This window comes from Pseudorca crassidens, chromosome 1 (assembly GCF_039906515.1).
Source record: "Pseudorca crassidens isolate mPseCra1 chromosome 1, mPseCra1.hap1, whole genome shotgun sequence".
Lineage (NCBI taxonomy): Eukaryota > Metazoa > Chordata > Mammalia > Artiodactyla > Delphinidae > Pseudorca > Pseudorca crassidens.
Genome location: NC_090296.1, coordinates 74,988,349 through 75,013,006, shown reverse-complemented (window position 1 = coordinate 75,013,006; position 24,658 = coordinate 74,988,349). Strand labels below are relative to the sequence as shown.

Sequence of the window (24,658 nt, the reverse complement as noted above, 5' to 3'; positions counted from 1 at the left end):
TTTCTTAGGTTTCACCTAATGTCTTCTTTCTGTTCCACCATCCCATCGAGGATACCATATTACACATAGTTGTCATGTCTGCTTAGACTCCTCTTGGCTGTGACAGTTTGTCAGATGTTCCTTGTTTTTGATGACCTTGATAATTTTGAGGAGTACTGGTCAGGTATACTGAAGGACACCTCTCTATTGGAATTTTTCTGATGGTTTTCTCATAATTAGACTGGGATTATGGGTTTGGGGGAGGAAGATCACAGAGGTAAAGTGCCATTTTCATCACATCATATCAAGATTACATACCATCAATATAATTTATGACTGTTGATGTTTATCATCTGGTAGAACTAGTGTTTATCAGGTTTCTCCACTGTAAAATTACACTCCTCCCCCCACCCCTGCTATCCTGTACCCTTTGGAAGGAAGTCACTTGTGCATTCCACGCTTAAGGAGTAGGGAGTTATACTTCCCCTCCTTTAGGCTGGAGTGTCTACAATATTTACTTGAATTCTTCCCTGCAGGGCTTATGAGTAGGGAGTTGACAGGAAGTGGGTGAGTGCTCTGCTGACATTTTAAGAAGAAAAAGAGTTGTTGGGGAGGCCTGCTTGTTCTCTGCCCCAGCTGTGCCCAACCAAACTCTACATTCACAGAAGACTTATTAGATGTTGTTTTGTCTTCAGAAGCTAATTATCTGGGCTGTGGACCATCTGTGCTCCTGGAATCTTCCTCCTGATGTCAAGCTGGAGGCTGCTCTGTTAACTAACCCCTCCATGGGTGAAAGGGAGAGAGGAAATCTATGAAACAGTAATGTCAGTTTTGCCATCAGTTAAAATAATTTTCAAAAGGATTTGCATAAAAAGAGCCTAGAGTTTCTGACTGACCTTAAAGTAAATTTAGATGGGCTGAATTTCATTCATCTGGGATGTCTTTGTTTTTTCATTCAAAATGGCCTCCGCTATGTGGCAAGCATAATGCTGAACAGTTCCCGGGAATTCCACACCAAATTGCTCTCTGCCTGTCCTACAGCACTTTGCTTTGCCTTAAAGAACAGCATGGTCTGTGGGTCTGTCTATATGAGTTACAGAGGAGCAGAAGGAACAGACTGAAAAAGAAATAGAGAACCTTTTAAAGGACTTGGCCCTAGGCATAAAGTCAGAGTTGGTGAGGTCCATCTTATGCTCTCCTTCCCTCTGCTCTGCTCTCCTTGCTGAACTTTTGTGCTCAGAAGCATGTCAGTCACTGTTACACTGTAGGATGTAGGCCTTTGCTGGGATGAAGACAGGGAGGTGGCAGGTGAGAAATAATGTTACTTTCTCCAACAGGAGCCAGTGACAAACAGGCTAGAGCACTGGAAACGTTTTTGGAAGGGAAGAAGTACTCTCTCCCAGATAACCCTCCTGTTGCCCTCTAGCATTCCTCACCTTCAGGCCCAGTTCTTCTACCTGCTTCTGTTTTTATGTCCTTGTTTAAACACTGCCAGTGCATTATAAACCCTCCTTTCACCTTCTCTTGGGCTCCCCTCCTTCTTCAGCCCTCGCTTCCCTCCCCAGGCCCACCTTCACTCACCTCTGTGCCTGCCCAGCCAGCTGCACTCTTCAACACCAAAATAATGGCCCATTTGACCCTCCTACTGCTCCAAATTGCTTCTTCACAACCAAGGCTTTCCTCCAGCTACAAAAGTGGCAGAGTTACTGAGGCAAAATAATCTGTGCCAATTTGCATTCTCTTCCTTGTCATCTCTATTATACAGTATTTATCTGTCAAAATGAATAGAAAGTAGAAACTGTACTGGAACATAGAAAAAGATGGAAAACTACCCAATTCGTTTATGAAGCCAGAATATACCTAATATCAAAATCTGTCAGAAATAGGACCCGCCCCCTCCACAGAAAAAAAATAAAGCAAACCTATAGACCTGTCTCACTTAGGAATATAAATGTAAAAATCCTAAAATATTTAAGATTAACAATAAAAGTCAATAGTATATTAACATAATAATATACCAGCACCAATTAGGGTTTATCTCAGGAATTAACACAAAGTTAGGTATTAGGAAATTTATTTATATAATAGGTCAAAAATAAAGCAAGCAGAAAAACATTTGATCATTTTTAATAGACATCAAACAGAAAATGGTAAGTCAATTCCATTTTCTAAAACATTCTTTTATTTTTATTATTATTATTTTTTGCGGTACGCGGGCCTCTCACTGTTGTGGTCTCTCCCGTTGCGGGGCACAGGCTCCGGACGCGCAGGCTCAGCGGCCATGGCTCACGGGCCAGCTGCTCCGCGGCATGTGGGATCTTCCCGGACCGGGACACAAACCCGTGTCCCCTGAATCGGCAGGCGGACTCTCAACCACTGCGCCACCAGGGAAGCCCCAATTTTCTAAAACATTCTTAATAGTCTTAATATTCTGTATATATAAACACATATATATGTATATGAATTCAACAATTTATATAAAGATAAAATAATACAAGAATGTCTTGTCTCATCACTGTGTTATTTAATATTATTCTGAAAAATCCAATACAATGACTGGAAATTTTTTAAAAGCAGTTATAACTTTGGAAAGAGGCAAATTTATCATTGTTTGCAGATGATATGATCGTATACATAGAAAATCCATGAGAATCAATTCTAAAATGATGAGAATTAATAATAGCATTCAGCGACATCACTTAATACAAGACAAATACAAAACATATCTGTAGCCTTCTTATAAACTAAGGATAACCAGTTAGAAGACATAATTAATAAAAATATCCCGGAACTTCCCTGGCGGTCCAATGGTTAAGACCCCATGCCTCCAATGCAGGGGGCATGGGTTTGATCCCTGGTCTGGGAACTAGGAAATATCCCAATAACATAGTAGTTAAGATCATGGGCAGTGGAGCTAGATGGCAAGAGGTTAAAGCCCTATTTATCCATTTATTAACCATGTGAACCTAACCCCTCTGGCCTCAGTTTCCTCATCCACAAAATAAGAATGTAAATAATAGTTCTTATCTCATAAAGCTGTTATGAGCATTAAATTAGTTAATATAGTAAAGCATTTGGGTGGGGGGTGGGATGAACTGGGAGACTGGAAAAAAATGTAAAATAAAAAATATATATACATAGTAAAGCATTTAGAACCTATCTGCACATAGGAGGCCTTCAATATACATTAGCTATTGTGATTAGTTTTTTACCCATTCACAGAGGTAACAATAATATCACCATAAAATACTTAGCTGTAACCTTACTGGAAAATGAGAGGAACTTATGTATAGAAAATCATAAAATTTTGCTGAGAGATATAAAGACTGAAAAAAAATGGAGAAATGAGTCATGTTCTTCGGAAAATGAATCTTATAAAGATGTCAATTCTTACCAAATTAATTTCTCACTTTTTCAACATTCAGTCACAATTCTTTTTTTTTTTAATTAATTAAAAAAAAATTTTTTTTTGCCTGCGTTGGGTCTTTGTTGCTGCGCGCGGGCTTTCTCTAGTTGCAGTGAGCAGGGGCTACTCTCCATTGTGGTGTGCAGGCTTCTCATTGCGGTGGCTTCTCTTGTTGCTGAGCACGGCCTGTAGGTGCACGGACTTCAGTAGTTGTGGCACGTGGGCTCAGTAGTTGTGGCGCACGGGCTTAGTTGCTCCACGGCATGTGGGATATTCCCAGACCAGGGCTCGAACCCGTGTTCCCTGCATTGGCAGGTGGCTTCTTAACCACTGCGCCACCAGGGAAGTCCCTCAATCACGATTTGAATGGAATCCTTTGTTACTTAATAAAATGATTCTACCATTCATTTGTAATAAAAAGCAGACAAGAAATGCAAAGAAGGGACTTTCCTGGTGGTCCAGTGGCTAAGACTCCACACTCCCAATGCAGGGGGTCCAGTGTTCTATCACTGGTCAGGGAACTAGATCCCACATGCATGCCGCACGCAACTAAGAGTTCATGTGCCGCAACTAAATATCATGCATGCCGCAAAAGATCACGCATGCCACAACGAAGATCCTGCATGCGGCAACAAAGATCCTGTGTGCCACAACTAAGACCTGGTAGGAAAGAAAGAAAGAAGGAAAGAAAGGAAGGAAGGAAGGAAGATAGATTTTTAAAAAAGGAAAATCAAAGAAAAATTTTTGAAAAGCGGAGAAAGGAGACGGAATTTGCTCTACATTTTTAGCCTGTTACCTCAAACCCTTTATGAAACAAGCAATGTATAAATAAATAAAAGGCTACAATGTGCAGTTGGTACAAGAATAGACAGAGAAAAAAAGACAGGGGCTTCCCTAGTGGCACAGTGGTTGAGAATACTCCTGCCAATGTAGGGAACACGGGTTCGAGCCCTGGTCTGGGAAGATCCCACATGCCGCTGAGCAACTAAGCCCGCGAGCCACAACTGTTGAGCCCATGTGCCACAGCTACTTAAGCCCGCGCTCCACAACAAGAGAAGCCACTGTAACGAGAAGCCTGCGCACCTCAACAGGGAGTAGCCCCCGCTTGACGCAACCTAGAGAAAGCCCGCATGCAGCAGCGAAGACCCAACGCAAAATAAATAAATAAATAAAAATAAAATAAAATAAATTAAAAAAAGAAAGACAAAACCAATAGCCCAGAAACAGGCCAGTTGTATGTGTATACATGCATGATTAAATATATGAATGCAATTTTTTAAAAGATTTTTTTAATGTGGACCATTTTTAAAGTCTTTATCGAATTTGTTACAATATTTCTGTTTTATGTTTTGGTTTTTTGGCCACGAAGCATGTGGGATCTTAGCTCCCCGACCAGGGATTGAACCCACACCCCCAGAATTAGAAGGTGAAGTCTTAAGCACTGGACTGGCAGGGAAGTCCCCTGAATGCATTTATGATAGTAATAAGAGCTAACATTTATTGAGCCCTTATTTTGTGTCAGGTTCTATGAAAAGCACTTTACATTCACAGGAACTCTGAATCTTCACATGAACCCAGTGAGGAAGGAAATGTTATCCATCTATGGGTGAAGGAATTAAGTCTTAGAGAGGTTAAGTGACTTGCCCCCCTAAGAAGGGGTTTAGATGGGGTACAAACCTAGGTCAACTGACTCCAGAACCTTTGATCTTAACCTTAAGACACATCATCTATAGTTTTACTTCTAGAAAGCTATCCTAGACAATGTTCACAAACTAGGACAAAGATTCATTAAGAGAAATGTCTAGTATTTTTTTTATGATTACAAAAAATGTAAAACAAGTTGGATATCCTATAGGGGTATGGTCAAATAAATCATCCATGCAAGGAAACCTTAAGCAGCCATTAAAATCAATGTTGTCAGAGAAAATTTAATAAACATGGAGAAATGTTCATGATACGCCATTAAATGACACAGATTACAAATCGTACGTGCAGAATGACTTTAATATGTGCCGGGGGAAAATGTATTTTCCAAGTTTTCTATAAGCATGTTTATACTATGTGGGAAACATCTTTACAATGTATCTAAAACCTGTGATCTCTCCTTGGTCTTTCTGCTTGTTTCCATTCTTCTTTCTTTTGAAGACCTAGCCAAGCCCCCCCCCCACCCCCCCCACCCCCGCCCTCTAGGCCCCTGTAGCTGTCCGATCTTCAGCAGTCACTCTCACTCCTAGCAATAACGTAACAGTCCTCCTAGGCAGACTAATATTTTTGGGTTTGTTGTTTGTTTTTGGTTTTTTTCTAGTTTTATCGAGAAATAATTGACATACATCACTGTATAAGTTTAAGGTGTACAGCATGATGGTTTGATTTACATATATTGTGAAATGTTTACAACAGGTTTGGCTAACATCTATCTTCTTATATAGTTACAATAAAAAGGAAAAGAAAGAAAAAAATGTTTCTCCTTGGGATGAGAACTCTTAGGATTTGCTCTCTTAACAACTTTCCTACACATCATACAGCAGTGTTAACTATAGGCACCATGTTGTACAGTACATCCCTAGGACTTATTTATCTTATAACTGGAAGTTCGTACCTCTTGATCACCTTCCTCCAATTACCCCTTCCCCCACTTTCCACCTATGGTAACCACAAGTATGATCTCTTTTCCTATGAGTTTGTCTTTTAGATTTCACATATAAGTGAGATCATACAGTATTTGTCTTTCTGTGGGCAGAGTAATATTTATTAAGCTCTACCACAGGCCAGGTACTTTAAATATATTATCTCACCTCAGGACATAATCTTGTCCTAATGCTCAGGACATAATCTTGTGAGGTAGGACTTATTAATATATCTATTTTGTATACGAGAAAACTGAGGTTCAGTGTCTTGAACAAAGTTGTGCTTCAACTAAATAGCAGAGCCAGAATAAGAATCCAGTTCTTCTGATTCCCAACCCATTGCTTTTTCTTTTGCAATAGCGTTTCCCCAAACGTGGTCCAAGGACCTTGGGGGCTCCCTGAGTCCTTTTTAGGAGATGCATGAGGATCTCCTACGTGTCTGCGTGAGGCCAGATTTTCTTTATTCAGCCAAAGCCACATATCATAACAGAAAGCAGATATGAGAATCCAGCTGCCTTCTATTAAGCCAGATACCAAGGAGATTTGCAAAAATATAAAACAATATCACTCTTCTCATAAGTTTGTGGGGTTTTTTTTTGTTTTTTTTTAAAATTAATTTATTTTTGGCTGCATTGGGTCTTTGTTGCTGCGCATGGGTTTTCTCTCGTTGCGGCGAACGGGGGCTGCTCTTTGTTGCAGTGCGCGGGCTTCTCATCGTGGTGGCTTCTCTTGTTGCGGAGCATGGGCTCTAGGCACGTGGGCTTCAGTAGTTGTGGCACGCGGGCTCAGTAGTTGTGGCTTGCGGGCTCTAGAGCGCAGGCTCAGTAGTTGTGGCGCATGGGCTTAGTTGCTCTGCGGTATGTGGGATCTTCCCGGACTAGGGCTCAAACCCATGTCCCCTGCATTGGCAGGCAGATTCTTAACCACTGCACCACCAGGGAAGCCCCATAAGTTTTTTTTGTTTTGGAAAACACAGTTTTTTAATTAAAATGTATTATTTATGTTGACATGCAATGGGCTTATTATGTTTAATGAATTAATAAATATTTTTAAATGTTCTCACTTTTTAAAACCTTTTTGACTGGGAAAATATTTAGTTTATTAAATATTGTGAATGTCTGGGATATCAGACACATCATCTCAATATGTAAATATCAAATCACATTTCAAAGTCAAATTTAAATTACTTGGATTTTTTTTCTTTGCTTTTCTCTAACAATGACAACTAAGACCATTCTATATTGTATTAGTTTCTTCAGTCTTTAAAATAATTTTTAAAATGATGTTCAAGTAAACTTCCAGCAATTATCTTCAATTTTTTCTGAATAGAAAGTTCCCATTCTTAAGACATAGGCTTGTAATTCATATACTTGATATCACTCAGTGGCGTTTTATCTGTAGTAGGAAGAGGACAATCAAATATCAAGGAATATTAGAAAATCATTTAAGCCTTACTCATTTGCTGCCTCCTTCCCTGTGACATGTACATAAAACTCTTTTGGAAAGACAAATATATAATATCGCTTATATGTGGAATCTAAAAAAAAAAGAAAGATACAAATGAACTTATTTAAAAAACAGAAATAGACCCACAGACGTAGTAAACAAACTTATGGTTACCAAAGGGGAAAGGGAGAGGGGATAAATTAGGAGTTTGGGATTAACATATACACACAACTATAAATAAAATAGATAACCAACAAGGACCTACTGTATAGCACAGGGAAATATACTCAATATTCTGTAATAACCTATAGGGGAAAATAATCTGAAAAAGAATATATATATGTGTATATATATGTGTGTGTGTATATATATATGTATAATTGAATCACTGTGCTGTACACCTGAAACTAACACGACATTGTAAATAAACTATACGTCAATAAAAAAATTATTTTTTAAAAAAAGTTCTTTTGGGGGCTTCCCTGGTGGCGCAGTGGTTGAGAGTCCGCCTGCCGATGCAGGGGACACGGGTTCGTGCCCCGGTCCGGGAAGATCCCACATGCCGCGGAGCGGCTAGGCCTGTGAGCCATGGCCGCTGAGCCTGCGCATCCGGAGCCTGTGCTCCGCAACGGGAGAGGCCACAGCAGTGAGAGACCCGCGTACCGCAAAAAAAAAAAAGAAGCTCTTTTGGTTCTACGTTTGCCACTAGGGATTAAGTTCTGCGTTTATAAAATTGAGATCTAATCAAGATCATATTTAAATATCAAAGCAGTTGTGACTAACTAGAGCTCGGATACTACCTGACTCCATCTCGGCAAAGGATTATATTCAAGAAACAACCATGCTCAATAAAACCAAGTAATTTTTTTTCTGATATCCTTCAGGAAAAGGCCAATGATAGTCTCTCACTTTTAATTTTTAATATGAGAAATATCTATAGATAAAACTTACATAAACAAAATCTCTTTGGCGTCCTTAAAAATAGTGGCAAGTAAAGGAGTCCTGAGACCGGAAAGACTGAGAACACCTGTTTTACAACCAGCTGCCCTCCAAGAGCCTCTGATGTTGTAGATAGGGTTAAACACACTGCCCAGTGGGGTAATGAAATTCAAGGCCTGCATGACAGGCACCTTAAAGAAGTTGTAACAAAGTGCTGTGGGTATTAAATGACAGTGAGACCTTTTCTAGCTGGAATGATCATGGGGAAGCAGAACTTGAGGTGGGCCTCCAAGATGATAGGATTTTATGAGCAGAAGAGTTCTTGCCAGGTGGATAGAACCATAACAAGCACAGGAAAGCATGAAAGGGTGAGTAAGCCCACTGGGGGGTGGCTTAGGGTGAGTAGAAGGTGTGCGTGGTGGGAAAAGGTTGGAAAGTCGAGCTGCACTGTGAGGGCTTGAATTCCCAGCTAAGCCATGTGGACTGTGTTTGGTATGCAGTGGGGACACCTGACATGTTTTGAACAGAGAAATGACGTGAAGTGAAAATTACAAACTACCTGGGAAAAACAAGTCAGAATCATAAAAATTGGCCTGGCAGTGGTGTATAAGATGAGAGGAGGGGCAGTTAGGACAATTTGCAGGGACCCAAAATGAGGACCTGAGTAAGGTGGGGCAGTGGCAGGGGAAGGATGCCCACTGGCCATGCTGACTGGTCTCACAAGGTGGCAGGACATTGGGGAGGTCTTCTGCTTCAGGGCCTGGCTCCAGCTGGGTGGGTCCAGAGCCTCTGGAGAGCCCTGATCTTGTTCTTTAACCCTTTTCTAAACTCTGGGCTAATCATTTACGTTTGGTTACACAGTCTTTCTTCAGCCAGGCTTAGTACATTTAGGTCTTTCTACATTTCAGTTGTATTTTTCTGAGACCAGGCCTTACTTAGCCACTTTGGCTGGACCTCAGCCACTTGAATATAACTATCTTTTAGGGAAAATTCTTTCTACAGATTGCTAACCTTGTTCATGATGAGTTGACGCCTATATTTTCACTATCTCAAGGTATAAGGAGACCTCACTTAACAAAACCTAGACCAGGGACTTCCCTGGTGGTGCAGTAGATAAGACTCTGTGCTCCCAATGCAGGGGGCCCAGGTCCTGATCAGGGAACTAGATCCCACATGCATGCCACAACTAAGAGTTTGTATGCCACAACTAAGGATCTCGCTTTCCACAACTAAGACCTGGTACAACCAAACAAATAAATAAACATAAAAAACCCCAAAAAAAACAAAAAAACAAACCTAGTCCAGATCCTTTAGGATGGGTATTGTGGAGAGACTTTTTATGGGGTGAGGGGCCCTCCAGGGGGCGCTGGGTTCGCCTTTTTGTGGTGGCTGAGGGAGAATGAAGGCAAGGTCACTCCCTTGAGACCTGGATATTCACCCCTCCTTGAAAGCCTGGAGGAGACAGATTTTGCTTGTCTGAGAACGCCCTAGTTTCCTTCCAGAGAGCGATCCTATTCCAAGTTCTGGAGGTGATATACTTTGCCTCTCATTATGGAGGAAGAATCAACAAGACTGGTTCTTTTTTTTTTTTTCGGCCGGGCTGTGGGGCTTGCAGGGATCTTAGTTCCCTGACCAGGGATCGGGAACCCTGGCCTGGCAGTGAAAGTGCCAACTCCTAACCATTGGACTGCCAGGGAATTCCCAGCAAGACTTGGTTCTTGATCAGATGTGGTAAAAGGTAAGTGAAGAGAGAGAGGAGTGTGATAGAATGAATGACAGACAGTAAAGGCAAATCTTTTCTGAAAAATGTGAGGAGGAGAGGGCAGCTGAGGTCCAAGATGCTAACCCTCAGCTCTCGCTCAACCCCTCTGCTTGCCCTCCAAGGCCCCTTCTCATCTCCACAATAGAGAAATTTACTACTGCGAACCTTCCATCTCCAGTCAGTGTGAAGAAGGAAAGGACCAAGACACAGCACCGTAGTGCTCTCTTCAGGTGCACTGAACACTCTTTGTAAAGAAAAGGGAACCCTCATACACTGTTGGTGGGAATGTAAATTGGTACAGCCACTGGAGGACAGTATGGAGGTTCCTTAAAAAACTAAAAATAGAGTTACCATATGATCCAGCAATCCCATTCCTGGGCATATAACCGGAAAAGATGAAAACTTTAATTAGAAAAGATACATGCACCCCAATGTTCATTGCAACACTATTTATAATAGCCAAGACGTGGAAGCAACCTAAATGTCCTTTATCCATTGACAGATGAATGGATAAAGAAGGTGTGGTATATATATACAATGGAATACTACTCAGCCATAAAAAAGAATGAAATAATGCCATTTGCAGCAACATGGATGGACCTAGAGATTATCGTACTAAGTAAGTCGGAAAGAGAAATACAAATATCATATGATATCACTTATATGTGGAATCTAAAAAAATTATACAAATGAACTTATTCATAAAACAGAGACAGACTCACATAGAAAACAGTCTTATGGTTACCAAAGGGAAATGGGGAGGGAGGGAGGGATAAATTAGGGGTTTGGGATTAACAGATACACACCACTATATATGTAAAATAGATAAACAACAAGGAACTACTGTATAGTGCAGGGAACTATATTCAATATCTTGAAATAACCTATAATGGAAAAGAATCTGAAAAAGAATACATACATATATATATATATATATATATATATATATATATAAAAAACTGAATCACTTTGCTATACACCTGAAACTAACACGATGCTGTAAATCAACTATAATTTTAAAATTGAAGGGAAAAAAAACGTATCCTGGTGCTTGTCATACCATTCTTTCAACTTTTCTGTAGGTTTGAAAACATTCCCCCAAAAATGTTAGGTTAAAAATTATAGTATAACTAAGCAATATTGACTGTTTCTGAGTTTTTACATTGATCTATGTTGGGCTGACCCCGCAGGCCTGCAAGCCTTGTAGCTGCCCAGCCTCGAGACCTAAGAAATAGCCCAGAGTCAGTGACAGAGACATCACTGTCTTATTGGACAGGGAATCTTACATGTCCACAGCAAAAGGGTCCTGGAGCAACAGCCCCCAACCCCTGCTGATGGCAGAGAGCAGGCAGGACATGGCAGCAATCTTCACCACTTGGGGGAGAAGGGGGCTACCATTTATAGGGGGAATTTAAGTCAGGCTGGCTCATCAGCTACGAGGAAAACCAGCAGCTAGGCACATGCCTCACAGCCCCTCAGGTTAGCAACCGTCAGGAGGGCAGATGTTTCCCTTAAATAAACTAGCAGGTGGAGCCGTTCTGGCCTAAGGATTAGAATGATCACTAGCTGGGGCTGGGGGCAAGCACGTTCACATGAGTAGGGTGCAGGTGAAGCGGGAACTGGTCAAGCAGGGGATGTACAAAGAGCAAGAGAACAGCCGTCTTGAGTGGCCTGACCATACAATCTAATTGCTCTTGTTCATTTTGTGTGGGCCAGCACTTGCTTATAGATAAACGGAAGTAAGCACTATTTACAGAAAAATTTAAAGTTGAGTCAAAGACCTTAATTTTTCCTACGAATCAATCCAAAACCATCATTATTTGATCTTAGCAAAAGAGCACCTTGACACAGTCTCCCTGGAAAGTGGTTTGAGAAGCTGGGTAGGCCCTTCTAAATAAGGGTGTCGGTCTTGTGCTTGTTTGCAGTCCCTGACTTTGACACCAGCCAGGGCCCTGCCTTTTTCTAAGCTAAATAGACCGTGAACTTGGTTCCTCAGGGTGATCTCCTCCCACCCTCTGCTCTCAGAGAAAGAAGTAACCCTCAAACCACACCAGAGGGAAGCGGGAACACAAATGCCTTGTGTCCTTTCCTGTAACCGAGCTGGATGCCCTGCTACTTTATCATACCCGCCCCACTGAGAGCCACAGTGACAGAATAGTTCCCTATCCATCTGAGCATCTAGCACTCCTCTGGAGACTATAGTTCTTCAAGAGCAAGACCAGTTTTAATCCACTTCTGCTAAGAACAAAGCCTCTAAGGCTCCACATGGGACTTCCCTGGTGGCGCAGTGGTTAAGAATCCACCTGCCAATGCAGGGGGCACCAGTTCAAGCCCTGGTCTGGGAAGATACCGCATGCTGCAGAGCAACTAAGCCCATGTGCCACAACTACTGAGCCTGCGATCTAGAGCCCGTGAGCCACAACTACTGAGCCCACGTGCTACAACTACTGAAGCCCGCGTGCCTAGAGCCCGTGCTCCACGAGAAGCCACCACAATGAGAACCCCACTCACCGCAACTAGAGAAAGACTGAGCACAGCAACGAAGACCCAACACAGCCAAAAATAAATAAATAAATAAATAAAAAGAAAGAAAGACTCCACGTGGGTGGGATGGCCCTTCAACCTCCCTCACTTTGAGTAAGCATTACGGATCCATCTCTATTTGGATCCACTCAGTTTCCCTCCTTATCCGTATAGCCTTTTTTTTTTTTTTCCATATAGCCTTTGATATTCTTTTTTTATCTTTGCCCAAAGGAATATGACTAAAATCCTCAGATATAACATTATCACTTTATTCAGGAGATAATCAAGTATGATACAGGGCTGACACTGACAAATAGCTGTATAGAAAATTATACAAATCTGTTACATTTGCTAGAAGAGACTCTCATTGTAAACAAGGAAGAAAAACCAGGAGGGTGCCTAAAGGACTGCAGTGTTTTGAGCAAGTGTCCCCACGCTCCCTTGAGTGAAGGTGGGCTCAGGTGGAGGTGGCCCTTCCAGCAGGAAGAGGAGGAGGCAGCCCCTATGCAGAAGCTGAGCCTCCTGGCCCCACCCACACTCAGCAGCAGGCCTTGTTGAACTCCTGGAGGGCCCAGCGCTTGTTCTCAGTTGCCTGCTTGAGTTGGGTGTACTCTTTCACCAGCCTGTCAAACTCCTCCCCGAGGACCTCATAGGCGTTCAGGACCTGTCGGGACTTCTCCATGTCCTGCTCTTGTAGGTGAATGGCCCCCTCCAAACGGTCCCTAAAAGCCCAGGCACAGAAGATACAATATAAGGAACTGGTTCCTCAGAAACTACACGAGAATGAGAAGGCACTAAAATGAATGAGTCTGGAGGGTATGGGGACCAGCTCTGAATAGCTGCGTCAGGCTCTTGGGAGTTCTCACCTAATGAGACGATGAACTTCCACTTTCTCATCAGTGTAAGTGTCAGACAAAATCTTGAGCTCTTCCATCCTGACCGAGGGAAGAAAGAAATGTCAAGCTGAGGATCCCTAACAGCAGTAGACTTAGGAATGGGACCCAGGACCTGCCAATGGTCAAGGTCCTGTGTTGAGCAGTGACAGGATAAACAAGGTCATTCCAAATTCCCGAGCAATTTAGCTCACAGTAAACCACCTACTTCAGAGGGCTTTAAAATAAAAGACCCAAGAATGTTGACAGCTTTAGAGTAATCCAAAGGCTAATACTGCTATGTGACATTTACTGAACACCCACAGGGTGCCAGGCGCAATGGAGACGAAAGAGATGAGGGCGAGGGTTGGAGTGGGTGGTGTATGAGATGGAGTCCCTCAGATCCGCGGCGCTCACAGCTCACCGCAGCTTAAGGATCATGGCGCTGCACTTGACCTCCAGGTACTGGGCATTGATACGGTCCAGCTCAGACTGAGTCTTCAGCCGGTGCTCCTGAAGAAGCCTCTGCAGCAAGGCCAGGCAGCGAAGAAGCACCTGAGCACCCGGGAGGCAGGAGCAAGAGGGCGGCCATGAAAGAGGGTAGAAAAGAAAGCAGATCAGAAATCCCTGGCTTCCCCAGAGGGGCCCCTGGGGTCAGGGTAAAAAAGAAAGGAGGCCATCCCACCGCCCTGCCAAACCTGGCAGTAGGTGGCACTCTTCTTCTCCAGGAGCACCATCTGCTCCTTCTGCTGGCTCTTGGCATCCTGGCACTGCTGCTTCTCACCCACCAGGACCTCTGCGAGGTTCCATACCTTTGCTGCCTTCAGGGTTTCACTGTCTGAATCTGGGCAGAGACAAGAGCGCTGGATAGGAAAACCCTAATTGCTCCTGCCCTTTGAAGGCCATGTTTCAGTGCCCCTATCCGATATCTAACCCTACAGATTCTGTCTTCCTCCAGGTTTTCTTCTGATGGCCTGGTAAAAACAGCCCAGTTCTCTTACTTTCCAGATTTGGCCCTTAATTCTTTTTTATTAATCTTTTTGTAAAAATAATTTATTTATTTATGGCTGTGTTGGGTCTTTTTTATTTATTTATTTATTTTATTTATTTATTATTTTTGGCTGCATTGGGTCTTCGTTGCTGTTCGTGGGCTTTCTCTAGTTGCACTGAGCGGGGGCTACTCTTCATTGCGGTGTGCGGGCTTCTCATTCTGGTGGCTTCTCCTGTTGCGGAGCACGGGCTCTAGATGCACGGGCTTCAGCAGTTGTGGCGCACGGGTTCTAGAGTACAGGCTCGGTAGTTGTGGCGCGTGGGCTTACTTGCTCCACGGCACGTGGGACCTTCCCGGACCAGGGCTCAAACCCGTGTCCCCTGCATTGGCAGGTGGATTCTTAACCACTGCGCCACCAGGGAAGCCCTGGCCCTTAACTCTTAAATCATAGAAATAAAGATAAGGTCAACTTCTATTAACCTGAATTTTACTCCCTATTTCATTCTGATTCTCTTAAGAACGAACCATGCTTCCCTGCAGCAAGAGGATGCTGCCACTTTGCTGAATAAAAGAAGTCTGTACAAAATTTCTTGCTTTTATTCTACCAGCAAGGAAACAAACAAGTAAACATTTCCAACGCTTCTCAGCTTCTGTCCCAAATCTAAAATTCAAACACATTATTCTCAAAAGAGAAGACCAGGAGCCCTGAAGGCCAGCCATGAACAGAACACAGCCAGCACGCACCTGAACTGGGATTGTGGTAGCAGAGCAGAGTGAAACATTTCTTCTTGAGCTGCTCCTCCACTTCAAGCAGGAGCCGGGCTCTCATCCACATAAAATCCTACAGCCACAGAAGTGAAAAAAGTGAGATGTGGACAGACTGTTGGAACTAGAAAGATCCAGTGAATGAATATGTGATGACTAACAATCTCAATGATAACCAAAGAAAATGCATCAAGAGACATCAGGGAGATTAATTTTTAACCCATCAAATTAGCAAAGAATACAATGACTGTCAAGATCCCATGTTGATGAAAATGTGGGGACCTAGGTGCACTGGGAGCTCTTCTCTGGAGAGCAGTTTGGCAATACGTACCAGTGTGTTCAATGTGTGTAGCCTGTGACCTGGTGATCCCAATTCAAGCACTAACACTCGGAAAATAATCATACAAAGACATGTATGAACTACCATGTTCCTATCAGTGTGGTTTCTACCAGCAAAAATGTGGAAATAACCTTAAATTAATATCCATCAATAAGGTTAAGCAAATTATGCTACATCCATACAATGGAATCCTATCTGTAATTTAAACTGATGATACAATAAGGACTCTGAGCACTAACTATGTGCCTGGACACTGCTGAGAGTGCCTGAGGAAGGTGAGAGGGATAAATTAGGAGGGTGGGATTAACAATACACACACTACTATATATAAAATAGATAACCAACAAGGGCCTACTGTATAGCACAGGGAACTCTACTCAATATTTTATAATAACCTATAAGGGAAAAGAATCTGAAAAAGAATAGATATAAATATACATATAACTGAATCACTTTGCTGTACACCTGAAACTAACACAATATTGTAAATCAACTACACTTCAATTAAAAAAAAAAAAGAGTGCTTTAGGAGGTATCATCTTATTTACAGTTATTTGAAAAGTAATATATATACCTTAAAATAATCATATACTTGAAAAAAGTCCAAAATATATTGTGAGAACAGATTATACTCTCTATACAGGTATAGAAGGTATAATACTATTTATGTCAAGCTGTATATAATAATACTGCATTTATTTCTAGATTTAGTATTTCAGCTTTTACTTTCTTCCTTGTAATGTCTTTCTTACTTACTTGAGCTTGACCACCACGAACATGTTTCATTTTTATAGAAACAATAAAGCTTAACCAAAAAATGTTTAAATATATGGGAGAAATTAACCCATTTCCCTTCTTTGGTCCCAATATCTGCCCCCCGCCAACCTCTGAGGGTGGCATGAGCTCCAGAAGGTCCACCTTCTCCAGCCCAAGCAGTGGGGGCACCTCCCTCTCCTGGCTGGGACCTAAGAGCTGTGTCAGCTCAGTCACGAGCAGCCGCTGTTCAAGGGTCTCATGAAACTGAGAGAGAGAATAAAAAACAAAAAGAAGTTACTATAAAACTTCTCCCACTCCATCTCCTCCATCCTCACAAACCAGTTTTTCACACATCTTCAAAGTCCTCAAACGTGTCATCCCCTTCGGATGACTTCCCAGCTGCCAGTACTTTCTCCTGTCAATCTTTCTTTTCAAAACCCTGACAACACATCCACCTCTTCCCCATAACCACAGTCCCTTTCCTTCTTGATAACCACTACCCAAAGCTCCTATTTCCCCCAGATCATAGAATCAGTTGAAGCCATAGCTGGCCTCGTCATTCCTACAGCTGGTACCAATGCCTACTTCATCTCTCCTGCCTCACCTTTTTGTCCTCAGAAGTTAAATTTCTGTCTTGTGTCTTCACATAGTAATCCACAAGCAGCTCTTGAATGACTCTCTGTAAAATTTCAGACCTTAACCACGTTGTCTTATGCAATCGAACTTCCTTCCACGCCTAGAAAACCAAAAAAATCCCAGGTAGGAACCCCTCTTTCTCAGAAGATATTTCCTTCCTCCCTATTAGCCCTTCTCCCAGGGCCCTTACCTGAGCCTGCTCCTTTGCCAGTGTGAGGCTTAAGCCACTCTCGTCCATGTGTTGTGAGAGACTCAGCAGCAGTTTGCTGAAGTGTGGGTTCTGTAATAGGTCCTCTTCACTCAGGTTACAAGGAGGAAGCTGTTTGCTGCACACTTAAAGGGATGTCCCCCATAGGGACCAAAAAGCAAAGACAGTATGGACTCAATTTATATAACTGAGCATAACTCTTAGCTTAATACTCACTTCCAAAAAACCCCAGGTTTTTGGTAGGGAAGTTTTCTAAATCGAATGAAAATTTTAAGAAAATCAAAAAACAGGGAATTCCCTGGCGGTCCAGTGGTAAGGACCTTGTGCTTTCACTGCCGAGGGCCCGGGGTTCAATCCCTGGTCAAGGAACTAAGATCCCACAAGCCCCGTGGCGTGGCCAAAAGAGAAAGAAAGAAAGAAAAAAATCCACAAATAAACTAGAGGCAATACTCAAAGTAACAAGCATTTATATTATATACAAGGACATTAATCAAGAATTAGGCAATGAGTCTTAAAAAAACTAAGATCTTAGAAAATGGAAATGCAGTTGGAAAATATTAGACAAAGAGAATCAAGAATAAGGGACTCTTTGGTATACCACAGTACCTAAAATGCCTCATTCACACAGAATACCTAGAGCTCTTAAGGAAAAAAAAAAAACCACGTGTAAAGTTCCCTCGTTGTATGGGATCTCTAGTCGCATAAGCAAGACTGAGAGAAGGTATATTCTTAACAGTAAATAAAAAATTTAACTAACCAAATTCTCCTTATTGTAAATAGACTGAGTAACCCATATGGATGCAGAACAGCACATGCGTGAGAAAAAGTGCAAGAAGTCAGGATCCACTGTTTATTCCATATGCTCAAAGGGCTTTTTTTCCATCTCTTTTCCCACGTGCTTTCTGCTGAGGTCTTATGTTTTACTCCCACTCACCAAACACTTACATTTTCATTCTTTGGACCATCATACCAGAGTCCTTTTAGAGAATAAGAAATCTCTCTTTTTTTTCCCCCAAACGCATTGAAAGATCACTATGGAAATGGTCAAAATACAGAAGATTCAAGTTTTTGAAGGATTCAAGAAAGGATTTGAGATATGCAAAGAATTCAAGATATGGAAGGATCTGAGATTTTGGAGGACAAGATATGAGAAAATTCAAGACACAGGTAGGAAGGTAGCTTTCAAAAGTTCACTGGCCACGCTCATCTTCAGGATATGCTTGCTAACTCAGCGTGGGAGCATCTTGAAATTTTAGTCTACTGCACTAGCAGGTACCGAACAGGAGTCAGTATAATCTGTCTGCCAATAAGAGAGTGTTTAAGAATCTTCAAGTATTCTAGTTTCTCTAGAAAGTTAGGCTTTTGCGCGAGCAACCATACTGGTGAACATTATAAATCCTTTTTTTATTTTTTTTGGCAACGTCACATGGCATCTCAGTTCCCCAACCAGGGGATGAACCCAGGCCATGGCAGTGAAAGCGCCGAATCCTAACCACTGGACCACCAGGGAATTCCCCCTTTTTATTATAGACGACAAGACCCTAGATAAGACCTCTCTGGATAAGTCCTCAATCCTCTTTCAAATGGCTACACTTACCTTGTTGGAGTATTTCCATCCCTTCTCCAGATGAGCAGAAATCCCCGGATGCCATCTGCTTTTCTTGTGATTCTTATCTGTCCAACTGAGTGAAAGAAACAAAAAGATAAATAAACTGGCTTGGCTGCTCCAGAGAGACAACTACCTTGGGTTCAAATTTCTGTCATCTACAAGCTGGGGAGGAGAAACACCTCTTACAGGGCGGGGACTATGTCACACATCCTGGGTCCTGTCTGAAAAGGAGCCTCCTTGGGAAAGAAAACTTTCCAATTCACTAGTCTAAACAGGAGGATGGCCCCCTCCCCCCACCATTATGTCTAAGGTTAAAACTGAGCTGCTGCTTTCCAGTTATGAGTGAACTGGGAAAAGGGGGAAAAAAATCCAGGTCTGCTTTTTTCTCCAGTCAAATAAGCCAGCTATCAAATTCCACAATAGTTTCTTGTGCTTCTTTAACTTGTCCTTTCATCTGAGATCTGTTGGTAGTTTTTGATCATTAACTCTAGAAACATCCTTCTGGACTGACGAATCATTCCACACTTGAACAAAAACAACTGGTTTTCACATAACAGCATTAGTAAAGAGCACCTGGAGGAAAGAGCATGACAAGAAGACTGACAGGGAGGTCAGGGCCAGAAGAGGAACTCAAAGGTGTATTAATGCGTCTGAGGCCGGGAGGACGACGTGAGCCGTCGGTGTTTTGCCAGAACACGGAGTACACTGAAAAGAATGACATCAACACAAAAGGGCAGTAAAGATGGGCACAGTTTGGACTCTGTGGAGACAAAATTTTTCCCTTGACATGACTTCCCATTTTTTTCTTTCTTTGCTCCACCCCCTCCTCTCTGCAAAGTATCAAACTCCAAAGGGAAGCTGAGCCTCCCAAAGCAGAACAGACATAGATTACTATGATTTAACACTTCATGTTCACAGAACATTTGGTTTACTCCCTGGTTTTATGAGTAACATCAAAGTAACTACTCATTTGTGTTGTAACATGGTCTAGAGGGGGACCGTAGCTGAGGTATCAGAATGCTAAGACTTAATTTGCGGCTCAGCCGTTGCTTCTGTGCGAATTTAAGGGAATTGATTTTTTTGTGCCAAACTTTTTCCCACCTGCAAAACTGAGATAACGATTCCTGCCTTGGATGAGACATTAAGAATTAACAACACAATCGACTTGTCAACAAAAGCCACTACTTAGTGTTTTAGCATTCTGTTTATCACGGATCTAAGCCTGAAAATAAATTTTGCAGGGAAACTTCGCCCACGGAAATGAGGACCAACCCAAATTTCAAAAAAAGTCAGCTGTTCTTCCCTCCCTAGGGGAAGTGCCCACTTGGGGTTTTTTAGGGTGCTTTCCTCTACCCTTTTAAAGTGCTACAGGGCGTGAACGGTGGCAGCAATCAGGCTCGATTCTCCACCCTTTGCACTCAGACGTGTCTAAACGGTGATACAAGGACCGAAGCATTTAAATGTTCTGACTCAGGCGTCTTTTAAATTCTTAGATCTGTCTTTACACGCTGCACTGAACGTTAAATTGATTTTACAGGTATTTTCACAAGATGTGACCCTTACAGAGCCCGAGATGAATCAAAATGCGGCGCGGGCTCTCCAGCGCCTACTTTCCTTCCGCCTGGGCAGTCAAGGATTCCCAAGGCCGAGGGCGATCTCGGCGACCGGATACCGGGGACTGGCCGACTTAACCCTCCCAGCGCTCCTCTTCCCCGCAGCGCCGCCCGCCGACCCTCCGGAGCAAACCTGCACAGCGTGGGCAGCTGAAGCTCCCGAGGCAGTGCTGAGGGGGCTGGGGCGGGCAGGCCGGCGGCAACACCCGGCCCCCGGCCGCGCCCGGGCTCCGGAACCTCTCCCTCGGGCCGGGTTCAGGGGCTGCGGGAAACTAGGCCCGGGAGGACCGCGCGGGGAGGTCGGGGGAGGGGAAAAGGCCGAAAGCTCACGGGAGGCAGTGGTAGGGGGCGGGGCCCCGCTCGAGGCGGGAACGCAGGCTCCGCCCCCCGCCTTGCTCGCGCCCTTAGACCCCAACGGCCGGAAGACTGGGTGTTCGGAATCCGGGCTGGGAAAGGGAGACGTCGTAGGCAGACTTCTTTACCATTTCTCCTGGGTACCTTCCCCCATGTTGAGGGCAAACGTTGAGAAGACGGTAATAATTGCCGGCTTCTACTGAGGGCCCACAATGAGTCAGACTATGCCAAGAGTTTTACTTCCCTTGCCCCGCCCCGTTTAGTTCTTAGAGTGTCCTACGAGAAAGTCACTATCATACCCATTTTACAGAGAGGAAGACTAAAGCGCAAAGAGGTTATGTGGCTTGCTCAAGGTCGCGGCCTGCAGAGTGTAAACCTGACCCAAGGGCCCTCTGAACCTTCCCAGACCTGCCGCCCACTGGCGCTGCCAGCCCTGCCCCTTGGATGGGCTTCCCACCCAATTTCCTCCCCCAGGCTCCTCCTCTGCCCTCTCCTTTACCTCTCATCCTTCACTAAAACCCCTGTCTTCCTTTTTTAGACTATGTGGACATTTATTGTTTGCTTAACCAGAAGTCTGGAGCTGGGGGTCCTAAGGCTTCTTAGTAGCTCCCTGGTATCAAGGTTGTTTACAGTTCTCTTCGCAATCCCCTCATGGTCAAAAGGTGGCTTCAGAAGTTCAAGGAGTACATCCTCTCAACAGCATCCCAAGCAAGATGGAAGGGGAAGAGCCTTATTCCTGTAACAGTCAAGGAAGAAAATCTTTCCCAGGAGCACCCAGCAGACTTTCCCATATGTCTTATTGCCAGGTTGGGTCACCTGCCCACCCCTAGAACAGTGAGCTGGATGTCTTACATTTGCCCCCCAGATCCACCTTCTCTTCAACCTATGTAGAAGGTAAGGACTACCTCAGGACTTCAGGGTTCCCATATTCTCTGACTAGTATCAGCCAATGGGGGATCCCAGCAGGAGGTGGGAGGACAATTCCCCTGACTTCCTCTCTGGCCTTGACCTCAGGCTGGCTATGGACTTTGACCAAAGGTCATTTCTCCTCTCAGGGGGGGTCTACCCACCTCTCTCTGTCTTCACCCCCACCCACCCTTTTTTCAAAGTCGACTGGAATTAGGTGAATTATTTTAAAAATATTTGATGCTAAGTAAATTGCACCAAGGTTATGAAATCTCTTGCATCAGAGAAGCAGATAGTCTGGGGTAGAGGGAAAAGAATCTCAGGGCTAGATGTGCTGGATGGCAGAGAGTTTAACCTTTTCTTTTGGTACCAACTAGAGAATTCTGCTAGCAATACATAGGGAAATAGGGTGATCCAGTGCAGAAATTTTTTACCCCTGGTCATCTTGTCAACTGCCACCTTTCATGCTTAATGTTAAAGTGCTGTCATTTTCTAAGGCTTTTAAAGATCATTTATGCTTCCTCAGTTCTGTAGTGCAGCGTCATTAAATATCAGGCATAATGTCCCTAAGAAACAGCACTTGGAACAAAATAGCAAGCGTGCTTTGGTGACTCAGAGCTGATCAGAAATCTACAGAAATTTCATGTCTCATAGTTGCCAAGTTTTCTAAAATGGTACTACAAAGCTTTGGCTAAGCAGCTCTAAAGTACTGGGGGAATGAGGAGGTGAAGGGTACAGAGGCCTGTCTTCAGGTAGGAGGGCAGAGGGCCTTGGGAAGACTTGAATTGGATCAAACCTTCACATGCAATTATCTGTTCCATCTGTGTCTCTAACAAACTGTGTGACCTTGGGTTTCCGGTTCCTTATCTGTCAAAAGGAAGAACTAACATATTTCTAGCTCCTCCAATCTCACAGTGTTGATGTAATGATCAGATGAGATAATGGCTGAGATAATGCTTTGGAAAGACTGTCAAAGTGAGGTGTTTTACAACTGACACTTATTAAGCACTTATTAAGTGCCTTGGGAGAGACACAAAGATAAATAGGACTCAGTCCCTGCCCTGAAGGAGTTCATAATCTAGTTCAGAAGATAAAACATACATATGAAAAGCAAACAGTACATGGCAGCAAAAAGGTGTCAAAAGAGCAGTTTAGAATATAAATACCAGAAAAAAAAAAGAACATAAATACCAGAGAAAATTGAAGAAGGTACAGAACTCTTTCTGCAGGAATGGATAGGGAAGACTGAAATAAATCTTCTCTTAGCTGGGCCTGAAAGGAGAGGAAATTTGGATCATTTCGAATGGAGGAAACATCCCAGCAAGTGGAGGCAGAGACAAGGAGTCCAAGCTGCATCCTGGGTCCAAGAGGAGACCAGACCAGGTGAAGTGAAAGACTTCACAGGCCAGTTCTACTTAAGACGAGAAAGTTGAGCCTATAGACCATCCTGGCAGCTAAGACTGCAGTGGAATACCGAAAAAGGATCTTACAATCGACACCATCTGGTGTCCTTGAGCAATAAAGAATTGCGAGAGAGGCCCTAGAATTCATTCTCTTTCTCTCTTCCCATCCCTCCCTCCCTCTCTATCTCTTTGCTCTGGATTTTTTTAAAAACAGCTTTATTGAGGTATTTTGCATACAATATTTAAAGTGTACTGCTCATTAAGTTTTGACATAACTATACATCTGTGAAACCATCACCGCAATCAACGTAGTGAACATAGGCGTCATTCCCTAAGTGATTACTTGTGCCCCTTTGTAATTCCTCTCTCGGGCCCCTCGCAACCCCTGATCTGCTATCTGTCACTGTAGATTAGTTTGCACTTTCTAGAATTTTATATAAATGGAATCAAATAAAGATGTACTTTTTTTTTTGTCTGGCTTCTTTTACTCAGCATAGTTAATTTTGAGTTTTATCCATGTTGTTGCTACTCTTAATAATTCATTTTTTTTTCAGTTCATGTTTTTATTGTTGAGAAGTGCTACAGAATCCTCTTTAAAACCTTAATTTGTTTGGTTTTGTATTTAAGGAGGTGCTTCCTCCATGACCTCAAGGCACCTATCTCGGTGCTTGGCATACAGAGGTGCTTATTTGTTGAAAGGATGAATTTTTGACCACCCCACAGTGCTAATACCTTATATAGTTTTGTTTCTTCCGTGGGATGCTTGGCCTTTATAGGCCTGTCTCTTCATCACTGTTGTTCATCTCACCTTCTGCTATACCATATGCAAAATACAATCGCCCACTTCTTAAATGTTCTTTAATGATAAAGCCATGAACATGCTCAAGTATTCCTGAGCTAGACTCTGGTGGAGGAGGGGGTGTTAGGGGGGAGGTGGAGAAAGATAAATTAGGCATAACTCGTGTTCACAATCTAGCTCTACCTTCTTGAAGACATTGCTCTTGATTGAGGATTCAAAACAATATACAAAAACATATTCACATATGTTTTAACGATAATAAATGTAAATGGGAGTCTGAGAAAAAGTCTACTTAGCCTTTCAGACTTGGGCCATTCCTTTGCTGCATTGTTTAGAATTGCAGAGAAGAATGGAGATTTGCTGAGAATATTGCAGGGACTCTGCCTCCCATACCCTAGCCAGGAAACAAAACGCTGCTCCAAAGATAGAGATTTTGGTTGAGCATTTAGGATTCTACTTATCAAACTAATGGAAAGTTTTTTGTTTTTTTTTTTTTAATGGAAAGTTTTGAGTAGAGTATTTTCTCCCACTGAAAATTTGGGCTTACATAACCCGTTTCAAAGCTAGGACATTAAAATAGCCATTGAATTATGGAACCATGCTTAACTAAGCAGTTGTTTAGAAAAAAAATTTTTTAAAGCCATACCACTTTGGGGAATTCCCTGGTGGCCTAATGGTTAGGATTCAGTGGTTTCACTGTGGAGGCCTGGGTTCGATCCCTGGT

The 24,658-nt window shown here is 42.9% G+C and overlaps 1 protein-coding gene across 11 annotated transcripts; it reads right to left on the bottom strand.

The window, feature by feature from the left end:
• Positions 1-12,930: 12,930 nt before the first annotated feature.
• Positions 12,931-20,794, bottom strand: HAUS4 (HAUS augmin like complex subunit 4). Of its 11 annotated transcripts, none has more exons than XM_067740347.1 (11): positions 20,606-20,792; positions 19,433-19,564; positions 18,848-18,932; positions 17,233-17,368; positions 17,011-17,142; positions 16,536-16,670; positions 15,290-15,386; positions 14,253-14,398; positions 13,979-14,109; positions 13,549-13,617; positions 12,931-13,404 (listed from the first exon to the last, which is right to left on the bottom strand). In XM_067740347.1, the coding sequence occupies exons 2-11, from the start codon at positions 19,446-19,448 to the stop codon at positions 13,221-13,223; spliced, it is 1,131 nt and encodes a 376-aa protein (XP_067596448.1). In that variant the 5' UTR covers positions 19,449-19,564; positions 20,606-20,792; the 3' UTR covers positions 12,931-13,220. The 11 variants fall into 11 exon arrangements, with proteins under 11 accessions (XP_067596448.1, XP_067596467.1, XP_067596484.1 ...); XM_067740366.1 differs by having other exon boundaries at positions 17,233-17,375; positions 20,606-20,791; XM_067740383.1 differs by having other exon boundaries at positions 17,233-17,375; positions 19,464-19,564; positions 20,606-20,791.
• Between the last annotated feature and the right edge of the window lie 3,864 nt (positions 20,795-24,658).

Excerpts from the sequence above, each read along its gene's own strand:
- HAUS4 (XM_067740347.1), bottom strand. Across the intron at positions 13,618-13,978 it reads GCCATGATCCTTAAGCTGCG|GATGGAAGAGCTCAAGATTT; the intron begins GTGAGCTGTGAG and ends TCCCTCGGTCAG. Across the intron at positions 13,405-13,548 it reads GAAGTTCATCGTCTCATTAG|GGACCGTTTGGAGGGGGCCA; the intron begins GTGAGAACTCCC and ends CTGGGCTTTTAG.